General features: G+C 42.3%; 2 protein-coding genes across 4 annotated transcripts in view; one reads left to right on the top strand and one right to left on the bottom strand.

Annotated features, from left to right (window-relative positions):
• ITSN1 (intersectin 1) overlaps positions 1 to 22,974 on the bottom strand; it is a 215,823-nt gene that overhangs the window by 185,183 nt on the left and 7,666 nt on the right. The gene's annotated exons all lie outside the window — the stretch shown is intronic.
• On the top strand, positions 6,004 to 6,514 carry LOC116627245 (40S ribosomal protein S24-like). Its single transcript, XM_032396961.1, has one exon. It carries the CDS (start codon positions 6,019 to 6,021, stop codon positions 6,412 to 6,414), a length of 396 nt encoding a protein of 131 aa, XP_032252852.1. The 5' UTR covers positions 6,004 to 6,018; the 3' UTR covers positions 6,415 to 6,514.

Below are 22,974 nucleotides of genomic sequence, written 5' to 3'. Positions count from 1 at the left end.
CAAAAAGATACTGCATAAAAAATTTAGGTAATAAAACCCTATGGTCAGGGGGGCACCTGGGTGGCTCAGTCGGTTAAGCATCTGCCTTTGGCTCAGGTCACCCTGGGATCGAGCCTGGCATCGGGCTCCCTGCTCAGCGGGCAGCCAGCTTCTCCTTGTCCCCTGCCCCTCCCCCCACTCGTTCTCTCTCTCTCTCTCTCTCTCTCTCTCAAATAAATAAAATCTTAAAAAAAAAAACCCTATGGTCAGGATAATATGTATCAAAAGGTATCTTCATATCAAGAGATCTCTAATGGTAAAATTGCAGGAAGCTAAAGCGGTTGTGTCTGGAAAGATTAAGTATTCTTTATGATCTTTTTCTTTTGTTATAATGAGCATATATTGTTAGAGCATATATTGTTAGCTAATCAAAACTTTGAGGAGAAAAATAAAATCGAAAGTCCTAGGCATAAAAGAGATACTGAATGGAAATTACCAAAAAATTAACAGAGTATCTTCATATGATAAAATTATAATGTAAGGAAATTTCTCTTCTAGAATAGAAAATTTTCTGTATATATATAATTTCCATTGTGAACATGCATTACATTATTCTTATTTTTTTACTCTTATTTTTTAAAAGGTAAAACAAACTTTTAAAAACTAAGTTATTCCCAATCCTCTTTTGCTATCTTAATTTTAACCACCATTACAACTACCACAGGGTATTTTTAAGGATTTATGACCATGTTTTCCTTCTGTTCCAAAACCAGTTTTTCTTTATTATTCTAGTATCTTCAGGGAACACAAACACGCTGGGCCCCATCACCTCCCTCCATATTCTCACCTTTAGTTGACTTAAAACACTTCAGCCCAGTGGTTCCCAAAGTCTGGTCCCTGACCTGCCTCATAGGCATATATCGCAAGCTAGTTGGACATGCAAATTCTTGCCCCAGACCTAGTGAATAAGAAACCAGGTGGGCACCAGCAACCTGTTTTATTACAGTTCTCCAGGTAATTCGGATGCATGCTAAAGGCTGAGAACCACTGTTTCTGCCTCTATGCTTTGGGCCCTTCAGAATCCAGAAACTTTAAGAACAGTCAATTCATTTTTCAAATTAAATTATTCAGAATTCCAATAGTAACACATTAAAACATTCAAGGGGACTGAACTGTTAAATCTCATATCTTAATGGCTGAAAACAAAATTTTTGAAAGGAAAAAAAAAAAAAGATCCACAATGGAAGAAAATCATACCTGTAAAGATGTCTTAAAGGTACCAACGAGTCCTAAAGACATGGCTTCAACAGCCTCTGAGGTAAACACACCTGGCTTAAGGAACACACTAAATGCAAACTCATTTAATTACACCTGTCAAAGGCAGGGCGGCATAATCAAACAATTAACCCAAAATACTGAGTAATAACAACATTCAAGCCATATCTAGACATAAATACAACAATCAGGTGTGCCCAGAACTTCAGAAACATCTTTTTCTTTTTAAAAGATTTTATTTATTTATTTGACAGAGAGAGAGCGTGCACAAGCGGGGGACCGGCAGAGGGAGAGAGAGAAGCAGGCTCTCTGCTGAGCAGGGAGCCCGACACTGGGCTCGATCCCAGGAACCGGGGAATCATGACCCAAGCCGGAGGCAGACGCTTAACGACTGAGCCACCTAGGTGCCCCTCAGAAACATCTTTATCCTGAACTAATGAATGACCCCATTTGGGGCAAGATCTATTGAGGTTTGAGATGGTAATTAATACAGTCATTTTCCTGTGATGGAGGTATAAGCATAAGCATGATAGAAAACAAAGCTTATTCACAGTCAGACGCAGTAACAAATTTTTGCCACATCCATTAGTTGGATGGATCGATGAGTCAAGTACTGAGCTAATGCTAGAGACAAAAAAGGGTAAGATACCCATCCTGCCCTCCAGAAGCCTGCAGTCCACTTGGATCAGCAAGGGCCAAAGACCAGACAGGGATCTCCCTCTACCCTGGGGCAGGAACTTTACAGACATTATCTCTAATTCCTGTTAAAGACAAGAAAACTGGGAGTTTGAGAGGTAAGTCACTTTTCAAGGCCACCCAACTCCCTACAAATCCAGGCTCTGTTCTGACCCCTCCACACTTTGTCCTAATGTTAGCACCACTTTTAATGTCAGAAGGAGACAAGAGTATGCATTGTTCGCACCTTACAAGAGATTATGCTAATTTTACGATCAAATCAAGAATAAACATGATGTTATGATTTTAAAAGAGAAGTATGAATTACGTAAAATCAAGTAGCATCAGACAAGTGAAAAAAACAGTTTCTAAATGATCCTATTTTGAATGGGAAAAATAACCTATAGAAAAATCAAAAAAGGCAAGACAAAAATGGAACAAAATATTAATACCGGTTATATTAGGTGGTGAGATTACAGGCACTTATTCTCCCTTTTTGAAATTCTTTTATAATGTCATTTTTAAAATAATGACCCAACATTAAAAAAAAATTTTTTTTTTTTTTAAAGATTTTATTTATTTGACAGAGAGAGACACAGCAAGAGAGGGAACACAAGCAGGGAGAGTGGGAGAGGGAGAAGCAGGCTTCCCGCCGAGCAGGGAACCTGATGCGGGGCTCGATCCCAGGACGCTGGGATCATGACCTGAGCCGAAGCCAGACGCTTAACCATCTGAGCCACCCAGGCGCCCCTAAAAAAAAATTGTTTAAACCTAGCCAAGATTCCATTAACCAGTGGTTCTCAACAGGTGTGTATCATTCCGCAGTGGATGTTGGGAAATGTGTAGTATTTTTGGTTGTCACATTCATTGGAAGGCACCACTGGCATTTAACAGGCTGCTCAGTGGCGTCTGGGTGGCTCAGTCGGTTAAGTGTCTGCCTTCGGCTCTGGTCTTGATCCCGGGGTCCTAGGATTGAGCACCACCCCACCCCCCTGCTCAGGGGTAGTCTGCTTCTCCCTCTCCCTCTGCCCCTCCCCCCTACTCATGCTTTTTTTCCTCTCTCTCTCAAATAAATAAATAACTTCTTAAAAAAAAAAAAGTAACGGGTTGCTCAGAACAGTCCCATACAATGAATCATCCCATGTAACTTACTAATGTCTCTAGACATTCCCGTAGAGGGGGAAATAATCCATTTATAATTATCTGATCCTAGAACCAAATTCCATTTTACATATAAACACACAAGACTTTGTGCAAGGTTTTACCATACATTCAATTTGCTAAGAGTATAATTCAAGAGAACACCGTTTTGAGTTTTGCCATTGTTCGCAATTCCAGCAAAGTCGAGTCATTAACTATGATGCCTTTCTGCATGTCTGAATCACCTCACTCAGCGGGCATCTGCAGTAAGCATCCCACCCTCTGTGTCTTCTGGTGTAGTCAGGCCTGAGCGCTGACACACTCAAATAGTATAAATTACTTTGATTTCTCTTTATAAAAAAGTTAGGGCGGGGTGCCTGGGTGGCTCAGTCCATTAATCTGTTAAGTGCGATTAAGCAGCTAAGTGTGGGATTCTTGGTTTTGGCTCAGGTCACAGCCTCGGGTTGTGAGATCAGCCCTGCGTGGGACTCTGCACTCAGCGGGGAGTTTGCTTGAGACTCTCTCTTTCCCTCTCTCTCTCTGCCCGCCCCCCTCCCTCAAAAAGTAGTTACGGCATTACACTGATGTTTTTGAAACTGTGTGTATTTAACTTTATGAGAATACCGGAGGCATCAGAAAAAGGGTGTGCTGGGTCTAACAAGGTTGAGAGTTTGCTGCAATAAACACAGGAATGTACGCAGTGGATGAGAATCCGGGGGACTTCTACTAGGTCAGGCATTAAAGAGAGCTGCTAAACTGCAAAAACAATTCCACTTTTCTCACGATGAGTCTTTGTTTTGGAAAAAGAAAGTTACTGCCATTAAAAATTTATGCTAACTTGTAATGAGTTTATTCATTTTAAGTGAATTCATGAATGGAAAATTTTAAAAATGAGTAATTTCTCAGGTTTAATTTTAACGTGGTAAATATCAATAAACAGAAGCTACGTAAACAAAAGCTCCTTGGGGATCCTCAGTTGTACGAAGTGGTCCTAAGAAGAAAAAACTTGAAAGCTACTGTTCTAGAGGAAAAAGATGTGGGAAGGAGGGCAAACTGGCTGGAGGGAGCCAGGTCCAAGGCGGGGGTGGGAGGGGTGGGGGGTGGAGGGGGTGGGGCAGGATCTGGTGAAGCAAGTACTAAGCCGGATCAGTAGTGCGTGATTACAAGGGGTTTAAGGAATTCAGGATGAGGGATAAGCTTTTGACTCGGGCAGCCGAGTAACTAGGAAGCCACTCTGATTTTAATACCATAAACATGTTATCTTGTGTAATAAAAAAAATTAAAAGGTAGAAAATAAATACAAGAACATGAAAGCTTAAATGAAAATACTGGCACAAACCACCCTTTTCCAGGCAGATACAATAATAGTTCAAAATACCTCCTTCTCTCCCTGCTTCTGATCTATACAAACAACCCACAATGTTGGGACAGTGGTCATGAACACAACTGGATTACACTCCGTGGCCACCAAGGATTGAAAAGGAACCTTGACAGGGAACATGGGCTCTCCTCCCTCCCAGTACTGGGCCCCCTCCAATCTGCATCTTTAGGATTCCATGCAGTATTATTTTTAAGGATTCAGCTTCAAAAACTTTTTCAATCAAGTGCTCCAAGAAGCAGGAAGAAGGAACCATGTACTGCCCCCTCCCGCATTTCTGCTGAACTCCAGCGCAGGCTCAGGCCCAGGCTCTCTAGGCTCCACAGGGAGGATCCGGGCCTGCCACCCGCAGAGCTAGGCTTTCCCGCACCAGGCGTTCAGGACAGAGTAACGGATATGGCTACAGAGCGAAGAAAATCTTTTACTGGAAGTACAACTGGAAAGGGAAAGTACTGTTAATGCCCGATTTTTAACACTAACGGAGCCTCCCCTTCATACAAACTATGTGCAACATCCCCAGGCCCCATCCCTGCGCTCAACTTCATCCCAGTACGGGTCTTGGTGCCAGAAAGGGATCCTGTGGTATTAAGGCTGACAGTAGGAGGTAGGAGGGCAGGCACATCCTCTATTCCCAATGCAGATTCTTGTCAACATTCTCGCCTTCTAGCGCAGGGCTAGAGGCCTGGCTTATTCCGCCTGGCAGAGAGCCTACCCTAGCCCGAGGCCCACACCAAGGCTAAGTTACCATCTTAGAGAGGTACCTTGATTATTTGAATCCCAAAGACCCCTGTCAGCACTGACATTTGTTCCTATTTAGTTCTAAGTTCCTTAAAAAAAAAAAAAAAGATTTGAGAGAGAAGACGCATGTGTGCATGCAAGAGCAGGGGGAGGGGCAGAGAGAGAGGGAGAAGCAGACTCCCTGCTGAGCATGGAGCCTGATGCGGGGCTCTATCCCAGGAACCTGGGATCATGACCACAGCTGAAGGTAGATGCTTAGCTGACTGAGCCACCCAGGCGCCCCTAAGTTACTTTTCTAAAGGTTATCTTTTAATACCCTCCCCACTTCAATCTTTTTTCTCATTTCTAGTTGGTAGTAAAAACCCTCAGAGAAGTTCAAATGTAAGTGTTTGCCTCAAAGACAGAGACTAGGAGAAAACTATAAAAATCTATTTTGTTCCCAAGGGCCGCAGAATAGGGAAGAGATGATCTAAGAGGCCATAAGCTGAGCCAGTCTCTAAGAAAAGAAACGTCCAACAAGCAACTGGGACCAGAAGCACTCTGGGCATGACTTTGGCCCCCACAGCTCCTCACCTCTCCTCCAACTACCTCTTTGCTGGAGCCCTTGACTTAGGCACCAGACCCAGGACCCTCCCAATTCCATCACCACCATCATGCAATACAGTTGACCCATCAACAACAGGGTTGGAACTGCGTGGTTCCACTTATGTGTGGATTTTTTCCCATACAGTACAGTACCATAAATGTATTTTCTCCTCTTTATGATTTTCTCAGTAACATTTTGTTTCCTCTAGCTAACTTAAGAATACAGTATTTAGAGCTTGGCCGCCATCATGAACGACACAGTAACTATCCGGACCAGGAAGTTCATGACTAACCGACTACTTCAGCGGAAACAGATGGTCATTGATGTTCTTCACCCCGGAAAGGCAACAGTACCTAAGACAGAAATTCGGGAAAAACTAGCCAAAATGTACAAGACCACACCAGATGTCATATTTGTGTTTGGATTCAGAACCCATTTTGGTGGTGGCAAGACAACCGGCTTTGGCATGATATATGATTCCTTGAATTATGCAAAGAAAAATGAACCCAAACACAGACTTGCAAGACATGGCCTGTATGAGAAGAAAAAGACATCAAGAAAACAGCGAAAGGAACGCAAGAACAGAATGAAGAAAGTCAGGGGGACTGCAAAAGCCAATGTTGGTGCTGGCAAAAAGAAGTGAGCTGGAGATTGGACAACAGAAGGAGTAAAGATGCTGCAGTGGCTTTATCTGGTTGTGCAGATTTTTCATGAGAGGATCAATAAACTAAGAATGTTAACGTAAAAAAAAAAAAAGAATACAGTATATAATATATATAACACACAAAACATATGTTACTAATCTGTTTATAGTTTCAGTAAGACTTCCAGTCAACAACAGGCTACTTCTAGTTAAGTTTTCGGGGAGTCAGAAATCACATGTGGAGGGCGCCTGGGTGGCTCAGTCGTTGAGCGTCTGCCTTCGGCTCAGGTCAGGATCCCAGAGTCCTGGGATGGAGCCCCGCATTGGGCTCCCTGCTCGGCGGGAAGCCTGCTTCTCCCTCTCCCACTCCCCCTGCTTGTGTTCCCTCTCTCTCTGTGTCTCTGTCAAATAAATAAATAAAATCTTAAAAAAAAAAAAAAAAGAAATCATATGTGGATCTTCGACCGTGCAGGGATTGGCACCCCTAACCCCCTCTTTGTTCATGTTGGGTCAACTGTACTACAAAGAGGTAGAACTGTGAGCCTTCCAAATGGGAGCCTCTTATACGTATTCCCATTGAGCTAGTACTATACACACACGGAGGCTGAGATAGCACACAGCATAGTGGTTAACAGTGCAGACTCCAGCCAGACTGTGTGGGTCCTAATACCAGATCCGCCACTTTCAGGCTGTGGAATCACAGGTAAGCTAACTAACCATTATAACAGTACCCACCTATTCTGCAGGGTCGTTGGGAGGATTAGGTGAGTCATTACATGGGAAAACACCTAGAACACTGCCTGCACATAGTAAGCACTCAGTAAAAATTATTTATTATACTTCGAATGCATCACAGATTATAAAAGTTTGAGGGGGCACATCTGGGTGGCTCAGTTGGTTGGGCGTCTGCCTTCAGCTCAGGTCATGATCCCGGGGTCCTGGATCGAGCCCCACATCGGGCACCCTGCTCATCGGGGAGCCTGCTTCTCCTTCTGCCCCTCCCCCTGCTCGTGCTCTCTCAAATAAATAAATAAAATCTTTAAAAAAAAAAGTTTGAGGGAACCAAATATGCTAAAGTGTAATCACCATATCGGATATCATTCCTACTGTAAAAGGTGTTCAAAACCATAAACTTAACCAGTAACTGAGATCCTTTTCCTAAACTGGAGACTTACAGTGTCCTGAAAAGAACACCCTTATTCCAAATCTAATAATCTCTGAGCAATAAAGACATAAAACCACCACACACTCAAAAAAGGTCATTTGGCTGACAATTTATTTTCTATTTTCAAAAATGCGTAACACAGGCATTTCATACGTAATTTTTTGTTATTAGCATGTAACATTTTCACTAAGACATTGGTTCTCTAAATTTCTGGCTTCAGGACTCTTTTATACTCTTTAAAAATTGAGGATCCCTAAGAGCTTACCTTAGAAAGTTTTAAGAAACAGAAATTTACAAGCCCATAACCCATTAGCCATCAAAGGGATAATGTCATAAACACTGTACAGCCACTGGAAATCTACGCTGTACACTTACAGAGAAGAATAAAAAGGAGAAATAATATCTTAACTATCACCGTGAAAAAACCTGAACTGGCAGACCCCCTAAAAGTGTCTCAGTGAGCGCCAGGAACTCCAGACTACACTCTAAGAACCTCTGCAGTAAGGAAAGAATGGGTATCAAAAGTCTCATGGCTTTCGTCTTCTACCTCTTCTAGATCTACACAAGAATAATTATGATACATTTCACTGAACTATATATGAACTGAGTATGATCGTATTCTAAAATTACAAAAAAATGGTTTGGAAGTATTTTGACAAAATTGCCACCAAGGTAAACTAAATGTTACCTCTAATTTCTTTCCATTTTTAAAATTATAAATACAGGGGCACCTGGCTGGCATGCAATTCTTCATCTCAGGGTTGTGAGTTCAAGCCCCACACTGGACAGAGAGCTTACTTAAAAATAAATTAAATTAAAATAGTGAATACATATAACAAAAATTACCATCTTAACCATTTTGAAGTGTATAATTCAGTGCATTTAGTACATTCACCATTTAATATATTAATACCATCACCAACATCTAGTTCCGGAACATTTTCATCATCCCAAAAGAGAACCACATATTCTGCCCCCAGCAACTACCAATCTGCTTTCTGTACCTATAGATTTGCCTATTCTGAGTATTTCATCTAAACGGAATCATACAGTACCTGGTCTTTCGTGTCTAGTTTCTTTCACTTGCCATGTTTTCAAGGTTCATCCATTTTGTTGAAGGTATCATTCATTCCTTTTTATGACCGAATAATACTGTTGTATGCATATACCACAATTTGTCCACTGATAAAAGTTGATCGACATTTGGGAGTGTTTCCACCTTTTGGCTATTGTGCATGATGAATGAACATTCTTCTGCAAGTTTCTGTTTGACAGTGTTTCCTTTCTCTGGGGTATATACTTAAGAATGGAATTGCCAGGCCATATGATAACTCTATGTTTAGCTTATTGAGGAGCTACAGAACTGTTTCCAGTGCAGCAGCACCATTCCTGCCAATCACATGTAAGGCTTCCAGTTTCTCCAATACGTATTCTTTTTTTTTTAAAGATTTTATTTATTTATTTGAGAGAGAGAGCACATGAGAGGGGGAGGGTCAGAGGGAGAAGCAGACTCCCTGCTGAGCAGGGAGCCCGATGTGGGACTCGATCCCGGGTCTCCAGGATCACGACCTGAGCCGAAGGCAGTCGCCCAACCAACTGAGCCACCCAGGCGCCCTCCAATACGTATTCTTGACAGCACTTGTCATTTTCCATTTTTTCATTTTTTTAAAGATTTTATTCATTTATTTGATAGAGAGGGACAGCAAGAGAGGGAACACAAGCAAGGGGAGTGGGAGAGGGAGAAGCAGGCTTCCCGCAGAGCAGGGAGCCCAATGCGGGGCTCGATCCCAGGACCCTGGGATCATGATCTGAACCGAAGGCAGATGCTTAACGCCTGAGCCACCCATGCGCCCCTTTCCTTTTTTCATGACAGCCATCCAAATACGTGTTAGGTGGCACTTTTGATTTCTATTTCCCTAATGACTAAACGCATTGTTGGCCATTTGTGTATCTTCTTTGGAGAAATGCCTATTCATGTATTTTGCCCATTTAAAAAATTGAGTTGTTTCTTTTTGTTGTTGGATTTTAAGAATTCTTACATTTAATTATGTTTTTTAAGTACATGAAAGCACTTTAAACCGGCCACACGTCTGGTCCTCTCCTTTCTACCAAGCTGTAAGACAAATGCCAACCTTACACATGACAAAAAGAGCAACTAAGAAATTAAAAGAGGTCACAGAACCAACTGGCCAAAAAAAGAAAAAAAAAAAGAACCAACTGGCAATAAGACTACATAACACCTTCATTTTTGTCTTAAATTATAAATCCAGGACTGGATCACAGATGATGATAAAATAATGATGGTGGGACACCTGGGTGGCTCAGTAGGTTAAGTGTCTGTCTGCCTTTAGCTCAGGTCATGATCTCTGGGTCCTGGGATCGAGTCCCGCATCGGGCTCCTTGCTCAGTGGGGAGCCTGCTTCTCCCTCTCCTTCGGCCTGCTGCTCCCCCTGCTTGTGCTCTCTATGTCAGATAAATAAATCTTTTTTAAAAACTGATGATGGTAATAGTCATTTCCTATAAAGTGCTTACTATTTAGCAAGACACTGTGCTAGATGCTTTCACATCCTCACAACAACGCTACGAGGCAAGAACTGTAATCCACCCCATTTTACAGATGAGGAAACAAGAGATACAGAAAAGTGAAATCGCTGGCTTATGGTTATGCAGTCAATAGCTGAGCAGGCTTGCTCTAGAATCTGTGCTCTTAACTGGTTTGCTTTACTGCCTCTCAATCTTGAAATAACAATAAATCTTGCTCAATTACCTAACTCAGGACTTTAAAAAAACACCAGTAGCTACACTTTGATATGTCACTTTCAAGTTCCAATCCCCACTGTCTGCACAAATCTTTTAGGTAACGGGGCGCCTGGGTGGCTCAGTCGTTAAGCGTCTGCCTTCGGCTCAGGTCATGATCCCAGGGTCCTGGGATCGAGCCCGCATCGGGCTCCCTGCTCAGCGGGAAGCCTGCTTCTCCCTCTCCCACTCCCCCTGCTTGTGTTCCCTCTCTCGCTGTGTCTCTCTCTGTCAAATAAATAAATAAAATCTTTAAAAAAAAAAAAAAACACAAATCTTTTAGGTAACTCTTGGTTCTAAAACTTGCCTCTTAATCAGGTATGAATGGCACAAAGAAGTAAACCCAAAAACAGATGGGTGAATGCCATCTTATCATTCCCACTTAGATCTTTTCTAAGATTTTTGAATCTGACAAAGACTATTCAGGATATTGTGACTCAGGTGACTATTTCCAAGAGCGTCCAGAATGCATCTTGACCAGAGTTACAAGAGGTTACCATCACCAGCAAAGGCAGGGCTTAAAGGCCTGTCTAATTCAAACCCATAATTTACAATATAATTGTATATCAGTTAATGGTTTTGTAAACTAAATCTCAAACTTGAGAAGAAGTCCAGAAGGTAATGTATTTCATAACAAAACCAATATGAACACAATTACAGGCAAAACTGCCTGGTATATCCATCATTGCTACAACTGTCTAGAGCTAGGGACCTCACAATATGAAAGAATTTTAGGCCGTATCTAAACAATCCTTTACAGACAATTCCTGCTCCTTCTAGAATTAGAAGGCAAACTAAAGCCCTGAAATGTGCCTATATGATAAATGCTCCTTTATACCAAATTTCATTTCATAATGTTATAATACTCCTATCTATTTTTGTGGTAATTCAAGAATTTCTTATTTAAGTTCAGCTACCCAATATGTCATCTGTAATGTTCTTACCACAAATGACAGCAAAATCTGGGGGCACCTGGGTGGCTTAGTCAGGTAAGTGTCTGCCTTCGGCTCAGGTGATGATACCAGCGTCCTAGGATCGAGACTCCCATAGGGCTCTCTGCTCAGCGGGGAGCCTGTTTTCCTTCTCCCTCTGCCTGCAGCACCCCCCCCTGCTTGTGCTTGTTCTCTCTCTCTGTCAAATAAAATCTTAAAAAAAAAAAAAATAGAGGAAATCCGTTTACTCCTCGGGCTAGACCTAATGTCATTTCTTTTTTTTTTTTAAAGAAATTTCTTTTTTTTTTAAGATCTTATTTATTTATTTGACAGAGAGAGACACAGCGAGAGAGGGAACACAAGCAGGGGGAGTGGGAGAGGGAGAAGCAGGCTTCCCGCTGAGCAGGGAGCCCGATGTGGGACTCGATCCCAGGACCCCGGGATCACGACCTGAGCCGAAGGCAGACGCTTAACGACTGAGCCACCCAGGCGCCCCCCTAATATCATTTCTGATAGCAGAAGACTCTGGAGGCTCTCTCTATATATCCTACCACCTATGCACTGAAATGTTTCACTGAATTAGGCCTATGAAGGTTCAACATACAAAACATTAATATGAATACACTTAAGTCACAAAGAAAATGTGAAATGCTTTCCTCTTAGGACGGGATTGTGTAATTGAGAATTATATACCAGAGAGATCTAGAAAAGGGATGGGAAGGGGTACAGTCAAAAGTCTGGGAGCAGGGTGGGACTCAAAGGGAAAAAGGGAAAATGACTAATAGCTGGGGCAGCAGCTCCCACCTCCATGAGACCCAGTCTGGCCCAGAAGGATAAGCCAGCGACAAATGGCAAGAGGCAGAAGGAAGAGGGACAGCAATATGCTAGGCTGAGGGAAATGAAATGTGAAGCAAGGGAAGTGCATGTGACAAAAGGACCACACGTGGAGGTGCAGGTGGCCAATGTCAGGAAAGCGGAGGTATAGACGGAAAAGATGAGCAAGACACTAGAAAGGTCAACAGGGACGGAGCATGAAGCAAGCCCTCATCAGACTGGGCGCAAAAGGTTTAGATGTTTCCCTATAAGCGAGCAATTCTCATGTGGCCGCTGGATCCCTGGAGTTCCCAAGACCCTTTCAAAGGGACCGGAAGGTCAAAACTACTCTCATAATAGTGCCCAGACGTTATTTTCCCTTTTCATGGTGTTTATATTTGTGGTGATACAAAAACAAGGCTGGGTAAGGGGCTGCCATCTTACCAGTGGCACAAAACTGTCCTGGTGGGTCATGTTGTCCTCAATGCCACACACTCACATTAAAAAAAAAAAAATCAGGTTTCACTTCAGAATGTCCTTGGGAGGTCATTAGAAATTATGACGTAGGGATCGAGCCCTACGTTGGGCTACTTGCTCAGCGGGAGCCTGCTTCTCCCTCTCTTCCCCGCTATCTCTGTCACTATCTCTCTCAAATAAATAAAATAAATAAATAAAATCTTTAAAAAAAAACTATACTTATTATACTTATATAATTATACTTATGCAGACTTAAGTGTTTGGCAGATGATTTCTCAAAAATGAAGTGAGCCTACAGTACTTATTGCTAATGATAAAAGTTGAGCTTCTGGGCAAAAATTTTTTTTTTTTTTTTAAAGATTTTATTTATTTATTTGAGAGAGAATGAGAGAGAGCACATGAGAGAGGGGAGGGTCAGAGGGAGAAGCGAGCCTGATGCGGGACTCGATCCAGGGACTCCAGGATCATGACCTGAGCTGAAGGCAGTCGCTTAACCAACTGAGCCACCCAGGCGCCCTGGGCAAAAATTTTTAATTTGGAAAACTAGTACTGGGCATTGTGAGTTAGAATGCTTGCTGACATTTAGAGAATTTTCTAATAAGATGGGTGCTATTTTTTTTTTTTAAAGATTTTTATTTATTTCTGCATTTGAGAGAGAGAGAGAATGAGTGCTGGGGAGGGGCAGAAGTAGAGAGAGAGAGGAGGAGACTCCCTGCTGAGCAGGAAGCCCCATGGGGGGGTGGCGGGGGTCTTGACCCCAGGACCCAGAGATCTGACCTGAGCCAAAGGCAGACACTTAACCGACTGAGCCACCCAGGCGCCCCAAGATGGGTGCTATTATTAACAAATGGGATGTTGTGGTATTGTTTAGAGAAACATATCAACGTTTGGAAGATCTACATAACTCGGTGAACTAATATTTTCCAAATGACCAACACATGATATTACAAAATCACATAGGAGTAAAATATCCATTCAAACTGCAAGATGAACTAATAGATTTTATTGTAAGGCAGTATGAAAAGTTCACTAACATAATTTCAGGTTCCACAATGCAACTAACCCTGAAGAAACTAGCAGTGTCAAATTTTGGTATAGTATCAAAGAATAACCACAATTTTCTGAAAATGCCATCAAAAGGCTCCTCGTTTTTCAACTACATATCTGTGTGAGGCCAGATTTCTTTCAACTACTTCAACCAAAACATTTCGCAACCGACTGACTGCAGGAACAGATATGAGAACCCAGCTGTCTTCTATTAAGTCAGACATTCAAAGAGGTTTAAAAAATGTAAAACGATGCACTCTTCTCACTAAATGTTTTTGTTTTGTAAAACAGTTTTCATAAGTCTGTTATTCATGTAGACATGTAATGGGTTTATTACAGATATTTTCAATAAATTAATACAATACTTTGTAACTTTCTGTTTATTTCCTAATCTGGCAAATAGTGATAGACTGAAAAAAAAAAAAAAATCCCACAAAAAGAAAAGCTCCTTGAGGTCCTCGATAACTTGTCAGAGTATACAAAGGTCTTCATACCAAAGTGTGAAACCTACCACCACAGGAGATGAACACACAGGGAAAGATTTTATTTTGAGGCAGCAGATGTACAAATACGCTCCATACACTCCTCTGGCAACAATGGGTAGGTAACACTGAACAGATTAGGCCTAGACCAATCAGTACGAGCAAAGTGGTAACATGAAAAATAATGAAGTTTAGGGCTAAGACAACAGCAATGGACACAGAGGGAAAGAGATGAATTCAAAAGATGTTTCGGAGGGGGCGCCTGGGTGGCTCAGTCGGTTGGGCGGCTGCCTTCAGTTTAGGTCCTAGTCCTGAGGTCCTGGGATTGAGCCCAGCGTGGGGCTCCCTGCTCAGCAGGGAGTCTGCTTCTCTCTCTCCCTTCCCCTCCCCGCCAGCTCGTGCTCTCTCTCAAATAAATAAATAAATAAAATCTTTAAAAAAAGAATAAAAAAAGATGTTTCGGGGGCAGGAGAATTGACAGAATCCAGCAACCAACTTCAGAATCAGACAGAAAAAGTCCAGGCTGCTGGCTAACTTGCAACTGCCTGTCCATGTATCTGTCTTACAGATAGGCACTGAGTCTATGCCATAGAGAGATCTAGATACTCTATAGTGTGACCATCAGTTCTAACAACGGCTCTCGGACACCAACTGAGTGTCTTACAATTCAATTCTGACACTATCTCCCTGGAGTTAGTACAGACCCCACAAGTGAAGGGCTCAGCCCCCCTTCAGAAACCAGACACAAGTCTTGAGTACCCCCCGAAACTACCAGCACTTCCGCTGGCAGACTATAAATTCGGGGGTTCCCACAACCGTCACCCTCCCCCAGGTTCAGTAATTCATTGGAACTACTCACCAAACTCAGGAAAGCACTACACTTGTAATCAGTTTTATTATAAAGGATACAACTCTGGAACAACTGAATTGGAGACTCACAGGCAAAGCATGGGGGAGGGGAGTTGTAGGGCATCCATGCCCTCTCTTCCTCAGTGAACTAAGGCACCCCCCTGGAGTTGTTTTGGAATGTTGGTGAGGCTAGGGTCCGGAGCCAATGGCCAAGAAAGAATTCGTGAGGCGTCTTTGGTGCAAAAAGGTGATTTTACTAAAGCACCGGGACAGGACCCTGTGGGCAGAAAGAGCTGTGGCACAGGGGTTGTGAGGAATGGCTGATTATATACTTGGGAGTTGGGGGTGGTAAGGACAAAAGGAGGTGTCCAAAAGGACTTTCATATGCTCAAGGAGACTCTCAGGATGTTGGAGGGCTTGCCATTATCAAGATAAGGTTGTTTCTCCCTTTAGCAAAGCATTAACATTAAGACAGCTGGGAGTTTCCAGGAGGAAGGTTATATACTCTGCCTACCTCAAGTATTTGTCAATGGGCTGCAGGTTATAAGGAAATTTTATTTTATTTACATTCCCTTCTTTGTTTCCCACATCACTATGGAGGGAAGGGTGATAGTAGGGCTCCAGGAGTCTTTGGGTTTCTGGAAGTTAGGTTACTGCTAAGAATGCTTTTTCTTGTATATCACGAAGACATTGGTAAACTGAGGGAGACTCATGTCCTGCAAGACTGTGATTACTCTCTTAGATAACCATTTGTATTTTCCTTCCCTTAGTTTTGGGGAAGCCAGGAGTGCCTGAGGAATGTCCCACATATCCCACGGGGGGGGGGGGGGTGTGATTTGTGGGGTGTCAGCCTGTGCATTGTCCTCAGCTTGCCTTCTGCTCCCTCATCACACCCACCTACACTTCTAAATGTTCACCAAACCAGAAGATGTCCAAACCTCACCATTCTAGGATTTTTATATGGGGCTTCATCAGACATGTCTGATTAAATCACTGCCCACATGATGAAACTCAATCTCCAGTCCCCCCTCCCCTTTGTGGGGATGGGAGGGGCTAGAAGTCACTTCATTAGCATAAACTCAGGCAAGGTCTAAAGGGACTCATTTTGAATAACAAAAGACCCTCCTACCACTCAGGAAATTCCAAAGGTTTCAAGAGCTCTGTGTCGGGAACCCGGCATAAAAACCAAGTACGCTTTTTTTTAATTATACTATAGAATACCTGACATAGTTATTGATATTTAGCAGGTATTCAATAAATAACTGCTGTAGATAAAGGGTTAGAACTCAGAAGAAAAGACAGAACTCCAGGTATACACAGAAAACGGGATTTATTCGTGGTAGCTAAAAGTTTTAAGAATGGAGATGACTGTCTTAAAGAGGGTAGAAGTAACAGCTCTAGAGACAGCAACATAACAAGACAAGGAGCCCTCAAAGGAGAGCAAGAAGTCCTAGATGTAAGAGAGAGGAAAATACACAGAGCATAAGGCAGGGAAAACCGAAGTAGAAGAGTGTTTCTAAAGAAGAAATGTGTGGAGGGGCGCCTGGCTGGCTGGGTCAAAAGAGCATGCGACTCTTGATCTTGGGGTTGTGAGCTCGAGCCCCATGTTGGGTGTGGAGATTATGTAAATAAATAAAACTTAAAAAAAAAAGGTATGTCAAAAGTCAGAGGAAGGTCAAGAAACGCATGGACGGAAACTTGGGCACAGGATTCAACAATGGAGGGGCAGAGGCAGAAGCCTGCTCTGAAGAGTAATGGGAACGAAGTAAAGACACCCAACATAAAACTACTCTTCCAAGAACCGTGGCTGTCAGAGGACGGCATGAGACGCCAACAGGTGGACGGGGTACAGCATCAGGGGGAAGAACCTGAGCGCCAGGTGAAGGATGGGGCAGAGGAGGCAGAGAACAAGCCTAACTCAGACGGGAGGTTTGGGATTGACACCAAACCCTGTTGTACAGCACAGCCTTCAAGGCCCTGCCCAGGCTGGCCTCACCTCCTGTCCACGTTCCTCCTAGAGGCCACGGTGGTCTTCTTCTCAAATGTGCTGTGCTCCTTCATGGCGTGGGCCCTGCTCCCATGCTGGGTCCTCGGCCTGGGAAACTTCTTTTCCCTTCCCTGACTAACTCCAGTGTGTAACTCAGACCCCAAGTACACGTCAGATCTTCCCTGGACTTTGGACTGGATTAGGTCTTGCTGAACCTTTCTTTATAGCACTTACAAAAGCTGGAAATCATTTATTTATGCAGGGTGGGGTTTTGTTTTTTTTTTGGTATGTATGTCTGTCCCAGTAAAAGATAAATAGCTTGAGGCCAGGCAGCGGCCACTGGTGTCCTCCTCGCTCCCACCTGGCACCAGCAGTCAAGGAGGACTAGCTGTGAAGGAACAAGTGCAAGAGAATGGCACTAAGTCCCAGAGGAAACAGAAAAGAACAGCACCTAGAACCCGGGAAGGGAAGGAGACACCCACCTCTTCCTCCTCCCCTTATCGCAAGAAGCAAAGAGTAAGCGTGAGTCAGACAGATTTACAAGAGCTGCCGGGGAAGTGGGCAGCAGGCCCAAACGGGAGGCAGAATTACTCCTGAAAGTGAAGGTTCGGAAGCCTCGGGGGAAGCTTGAGGAAAAGGGCAGATCTGGTGAGGAAGGGAGAGAAAGCTGAGAAAGACTACTTAGCAGGTCACCGCTAAGTGGGGAAGGAAGTCCACAAGTTTGTTCACTTCTCTTCAGCCAACTGTCAGCAGCACAAACACAGGAAACAGAGCACAGATAGTTGGGTTGGTCTAGCGATGGGGGTCTGCAGGGTAGAAATGACAGAAGGACAGCAGGACTAGGGAATCGCTGACGTGACACGCTCAGAGTTCCCAGGTGCACAGAGAAGGAAATGAAACCAGGAGGAAATGAACAACCTGAGGTAAAGGGAAGAAGGACCAGGAACTAGAGTTTCTGGATGGAACTGTTGTAATCGGGAGCGTGTGAAATAAATTACAATACAGAAGCTTAAAAATACATGCAACGTATTTTTTGAGATATCATAAGCTCTTGCCACCTACTGTCATCAGTCTCTTAGAACAACAACAAAAAAGAAATCTCAAAAATAGGCCCATCCCATTCTGAAAAAGGTCAAGTTGCTATCTTTCCTGGAGTCTAATGAAAAAAAAAAAAAAAAAGCAGATGACTGAAGAAAGGATATCCCTTTCCAGCTCCAACTTTTCCATAGTAGATACATGTTTTTCCAGCAGTTCCAGATGAGCAGAAGTTAAAAAAGCCTCCAAGTACGAGCCAAGACAGAACGCCAACACACCTTAGGCCCTGAGAAAATCTGCAATTATAGAAGCAGCCAAACTGGTGACAATAATGCCCACAGTTCTAAATTTAACTTGATCTAACCAGATTACAGATGAGCCTCCCAAAGTTCATTCCATTCAGAGAAATCAGAGAATAGTAAAATATATTTAGTTCTAAAATGAGTGAGAAACAACACAAATTCTGCAGGCAGTACATTGACCATTTAAATTTAAAAAGCAAACTTTATTGAGAAGAATGCTCATATATACTTTTGGTTGCTTTGATGTCTTTGCATCGTTTTATTAAAGGCTTTTATTAAAGGCTATCATTTAAGAAGAAAAGGGGTCACCACCAGCCCCCTTCCATATGTTCACGGTTTATGAGGAGTGTGTTGGGCATGTGTTTGCCTGCTCAGCACTCTCTTCTCCCAACTGATCCCATTTTCCCTCCTGTTAATTCCAGGAGTTTAGGTACCAACCTCACCAACTGGTACAAAAGATGGACCCAAAAGCCCAGGACAGCCAATGAGAGTCCTGCACTCCCCTGGCCAAGAGGACGGGCTCAGGCATGTGATCAAGCCAGGCCAATCAGAACCCTTGAACTTGACAGGTATGTGAGTCAACACATTTTCCTTTTTTCTTTTTTTTTTTTTAAGATTTTATTTATTTATTTGAGAGAGAGAGAGAGAATGAGAGAGAGAGAGAGCATGAGGAAGGGAGGGTCAGAGGGAGAAGCAGACTCCCCGCCGAGCAGGGAGCCCGACGTGGGACTCGATCCCGGGACTCCAGGATCATGACCTGAGCCGAAAGCAGTCGCTTAACCAACTGAGCCACCCAGGCGCCCTTTTCCTTTTTTTCTTAAGACAGTCTGCAAAGAAAAAAGTTCAGACAAATACAGTTATAAAGGACTATTGTAGCACTGAATTTTGTCTTCCTTCTACTACAATCCTTTCCTTCTCTTCCCTTCATTTTTCTGTTTTCCCTCCCCACCCAACTCCTTAGGATAATGGACTAGGTAAACTAAGCATTGAGTTTTTAGGACATCACCATGAGGCAGAAAGTTAATCTAAGGGAATAAGACTAGTCCCAGGTAAATTAAGCTGTGACTCAATTTCTTGGTATTTAGATATTAAAGTTGAGTCTTGTTTCAGTGGCTTGAACAGAACACATTTGAACAGACTTCAAACTTGTCCCCTACATGGACACACACAATACTGGATGTACACTGTGAGTATCTCTAGTATCATTTTTTTGCATGAGGCCACAATGTTACAGGTATGTGAAGGGAAATAACACCATGAAATTCTAGGACATTTGGAAGTACATTCCAAATCTCTTCCTTCCCATTTTCCCTCAGCTAGAGATCTGAACTGGTTTAAAAGAGGTGAAAGTGGTGTCCACATTTGCAAAATGGCCTTTCCAATAAAATCATGATTACCAGAATTAAATTGTGTACTTCTGTGTTTCTTGCAGTCCTTAATTTTCAATGTTATTATTACATGGAAAAAATAATGAAAAATTCACAACTTCCTCAGAAGAAATATAAGAGACAAGGTAGTATTATAAAAAGAATACAGTGCTGAGAAGGAGGAGAACCGTCAATCACCATAACAGTTACCACCTCAACTGGCTTAAACCAAAAGGAACAGGAACAGGAATGCAGCCAGCCCCAGAAACGAATGAAGAGAAGGTTCAAAGCTATCAGAGACTCGGGTAGTGTTCTCTTTCAGCTTCTCTCCAGATCCGTGCTTTATGCTCTCCATCTACAAACCACCTTTCTCTGTCCCCAGACACAACAGCAGAACGTAACTGCCTTGAAGTCCCAAGTGTTTACCCTATGGCCGTGGGCATGTGAAGCTCCAACCCCTCTGTCCTGGGCCCAATTTCAAATTTCCAGGAAAGGAACACTCACTGGGCTAGCTTGGGTCAGGTCCCCAAACCTGGTTCAATCCTCTGTGTCTCCTATGGGGAGGAAGAAGTTGGCGGCGAGTGGATGTGTGGGTTAAAGGGACAGTTAAAGGCTTTGTGTTGGGTCAGACACTCCAAACATTCCCATCACACAGTCCCAGCTTTGTACTTGTTTTTTTCATCATCAAAATAAGGTCTACCTTAGACTTTTGCTAGGAGTCTAGAGCTTAGAAGAACTTAAGAGAATTAAAATTGAATTTAAGAGATTAGAGGGTAAGGACCATTCACCACTGTTTTGGGAGTTCACATCAATAAGAAATACAAGCTAAAAATAACTTATACATTCGAGAAATAAAAACTGTCTTTTACAAATATGATGGGCTACGTGAAAAACCCAAGAGAAATGAAAAAAGCCATAGGGTCTTAGAGGGCTGAGATTCTGTCTTGGTTCAAGGCTGTGCCCGGATGTAGAGCGCATGCGCATGTTCACTGAACCACTGACCAAACTCAGAACTTCCCAAGTACTGTACTTTCAAATGGGTCACAGGCATGCTCAAAGCACTGCTGCCCTCAGGTTTGGGGTATGATACCTGCCATTAATGATAATTACCAGGAATAATGTCGTACTAATTGTATAGGACATTAAAAAGGTTGAGAAGCACTGAATAAATAACCAAAAGACTCTGGAACTAAGAGTTCTAGCAAGGTGGCTGGTTACCAAATAAATTTGTATAAGGCCAAGACGCATTTAATAAATGTTCAAACTCATTGGTAGTAGCAAAAAATCCAAGTTAAAACAAATAAAACTTAAGAAAAAGATTTTTCTTAAATGGTTTTACCCAGTCGTGGTGAGGGGCACATACAAAGGCAGCGGTGGGCTATTGAGGCTTGGAATATGTTCCAATATATTAAGTGAAAAACACAGGCTACACAACTGTATGTACTGAGATTATAAACTGGCAAGGCAACGAAGATTGAATTCAGCCCTTGGGTATGCTCTGTTTGAATCCCAGTGTGTTTATAAAAAATTGTAGCCCCCATAAAAATTGGGAGATTTCATATTGAATCCGTATTTCCAGACTTCCAGCTTCTCTTGAAGAACTAGAAGGTATAGTAACACCAACATGCATCCTCCCAGGGCCACGAATGAGTAGGCTGACTGGCCGCAGGTTGCCCCATCTATGGACCATCTTCAGTGCCCAGGTCCCTAGCATGCCCTCATGTCTCCCAGACTGAGAAGCTCACATACCCAACCTGCTGAGAAATTTGAGCAGGCTGACCTCTCACAGCGTATGAACGGTCATTATCCCTGGAGAGTGAGATTCTAGGTCCACTTTTTTCTTCCCTTATCTATATTTTCAAAAGTTTCCTTCAAAAAACACATATTGCTTTTGGAGTGAGAAAAAAACATGTTATTTTTTAAATTACCAAATCACAACTGCAATATCACTTCATCTAATGGGACTAAAATAACTAAAGATAACAGATAATGACTGTGGTTTAAAACTAATTGAACTAAGGAAGTAATGTAAGGTTACAATTACGGCAGTATTTCCCTCCCTTTGATACTAATTAAAACACCAGCTTGGACAGACAATAGCAGCATTTTACAGATTACATCTTCCTCAAAGTGAACAGCTCCTATAGACACTCATAAAACACCTATTTTAAGGATTCACTTCCCTATATTTAAAAGTTTCTTTCACCAAGAAACATAAACAATCTTTATCAGAAATCTGTTAATCAATTGACTTAATGCTTAAAAAGTTAAATAATTCCTGATCTTTATTTTACATTGTTTGGTTTGGTTTGGTCAATATTAAGAGTAGTTTTACAAGAACTTCAAAAAGTTTCTACCAATCACCATTCATCTCACCCCATCTCTGAAACCTCAGAGTATCTTCATGGTAAAGAAAAACTACAAGGCTAGGTAGAAACGTCAACATCCACAGATGACAGAAAGTAGAGCCAATTCAACATTTCTCTCTTGCTCTCCTAGAAGTCTCCACTCTCATGACATCCAGAGTGATGTTTTCAGACAAAAGCAAATCATGGGACTCCGCTGCTTAAAACTTACCTTAGCTTCCTACTTCTACTGCTTGAATAAAATCCAAACCAGCCTGTCTCTTTATTCCTCGCCTGTCTCTCCAGTACTCACGGAACTTAGGTGACTCTGGTCGCTAGACAATCAGGTCCCCAAACACTAATCTACTCAACACGCCAACAAGCAACTGCTAAGCATCCAGGTCCTGGGGATAAAGCAGTGAGCAACACAGACAAAACTCCCTGCCCTCCTGAAGCTTACATTCTAGCAACCTCTCTACCACCTTCACTTGCTCCTCAATTTTTGTAATCAATTAAAGATTTTTAAAACAATTCTAATGACTGTGTTGAAGGTATCTGGAAATAAGCAGTACTACCTATAATAATTTTATTATCATTTACTGACTTTCTTTAATAGTAATTATTTATCATAAGCAAAGGAGAGAAGAGAAATAAAAGAGGGGACCTTTACTCAGTGAAACTTGGTATATACCAGGAAGGCCACTGATCGGTATTTTTAAAGCTTTCTCTCACACTCACCATACAGCTATACTAGCCTGTTATATGTCAGTGACCAAAAGGTGAATATTTCAATTCTGCCAGAATGGAGCAGTTGAATTTAAATAATTCCAGAAACTGAAAGATTACTTGTTTTCAAAATCTATTATCTTAAGTTTACAGCAGAAATGGATTTTTATAAAACACTGGATCCACAATGAACAGACTCTTATTATTATAGATAACATACAGGAATGGTGCGTGTGT

Source organism: Phoca vitulina, unplaced genomic scaffold (genome assembly GCF_004348235.1).
Source record: "Phoca vitulina isolate PV1807 unplaced genomic scaffold, GSC_HSeal_1.0 scaffold95, whole genome shotgun sequence".
NCBI classification, from domain to species: Eukaryota; Metazoa; Chordata; class Mammalia; order Carnivora; family Phocidae; genus Phoca; species Phoca vitulina.
Note: the sequence above shows the minus strand (reverse complement) of the source record. Positions and strands in the feature narration are given on the sequence as shown.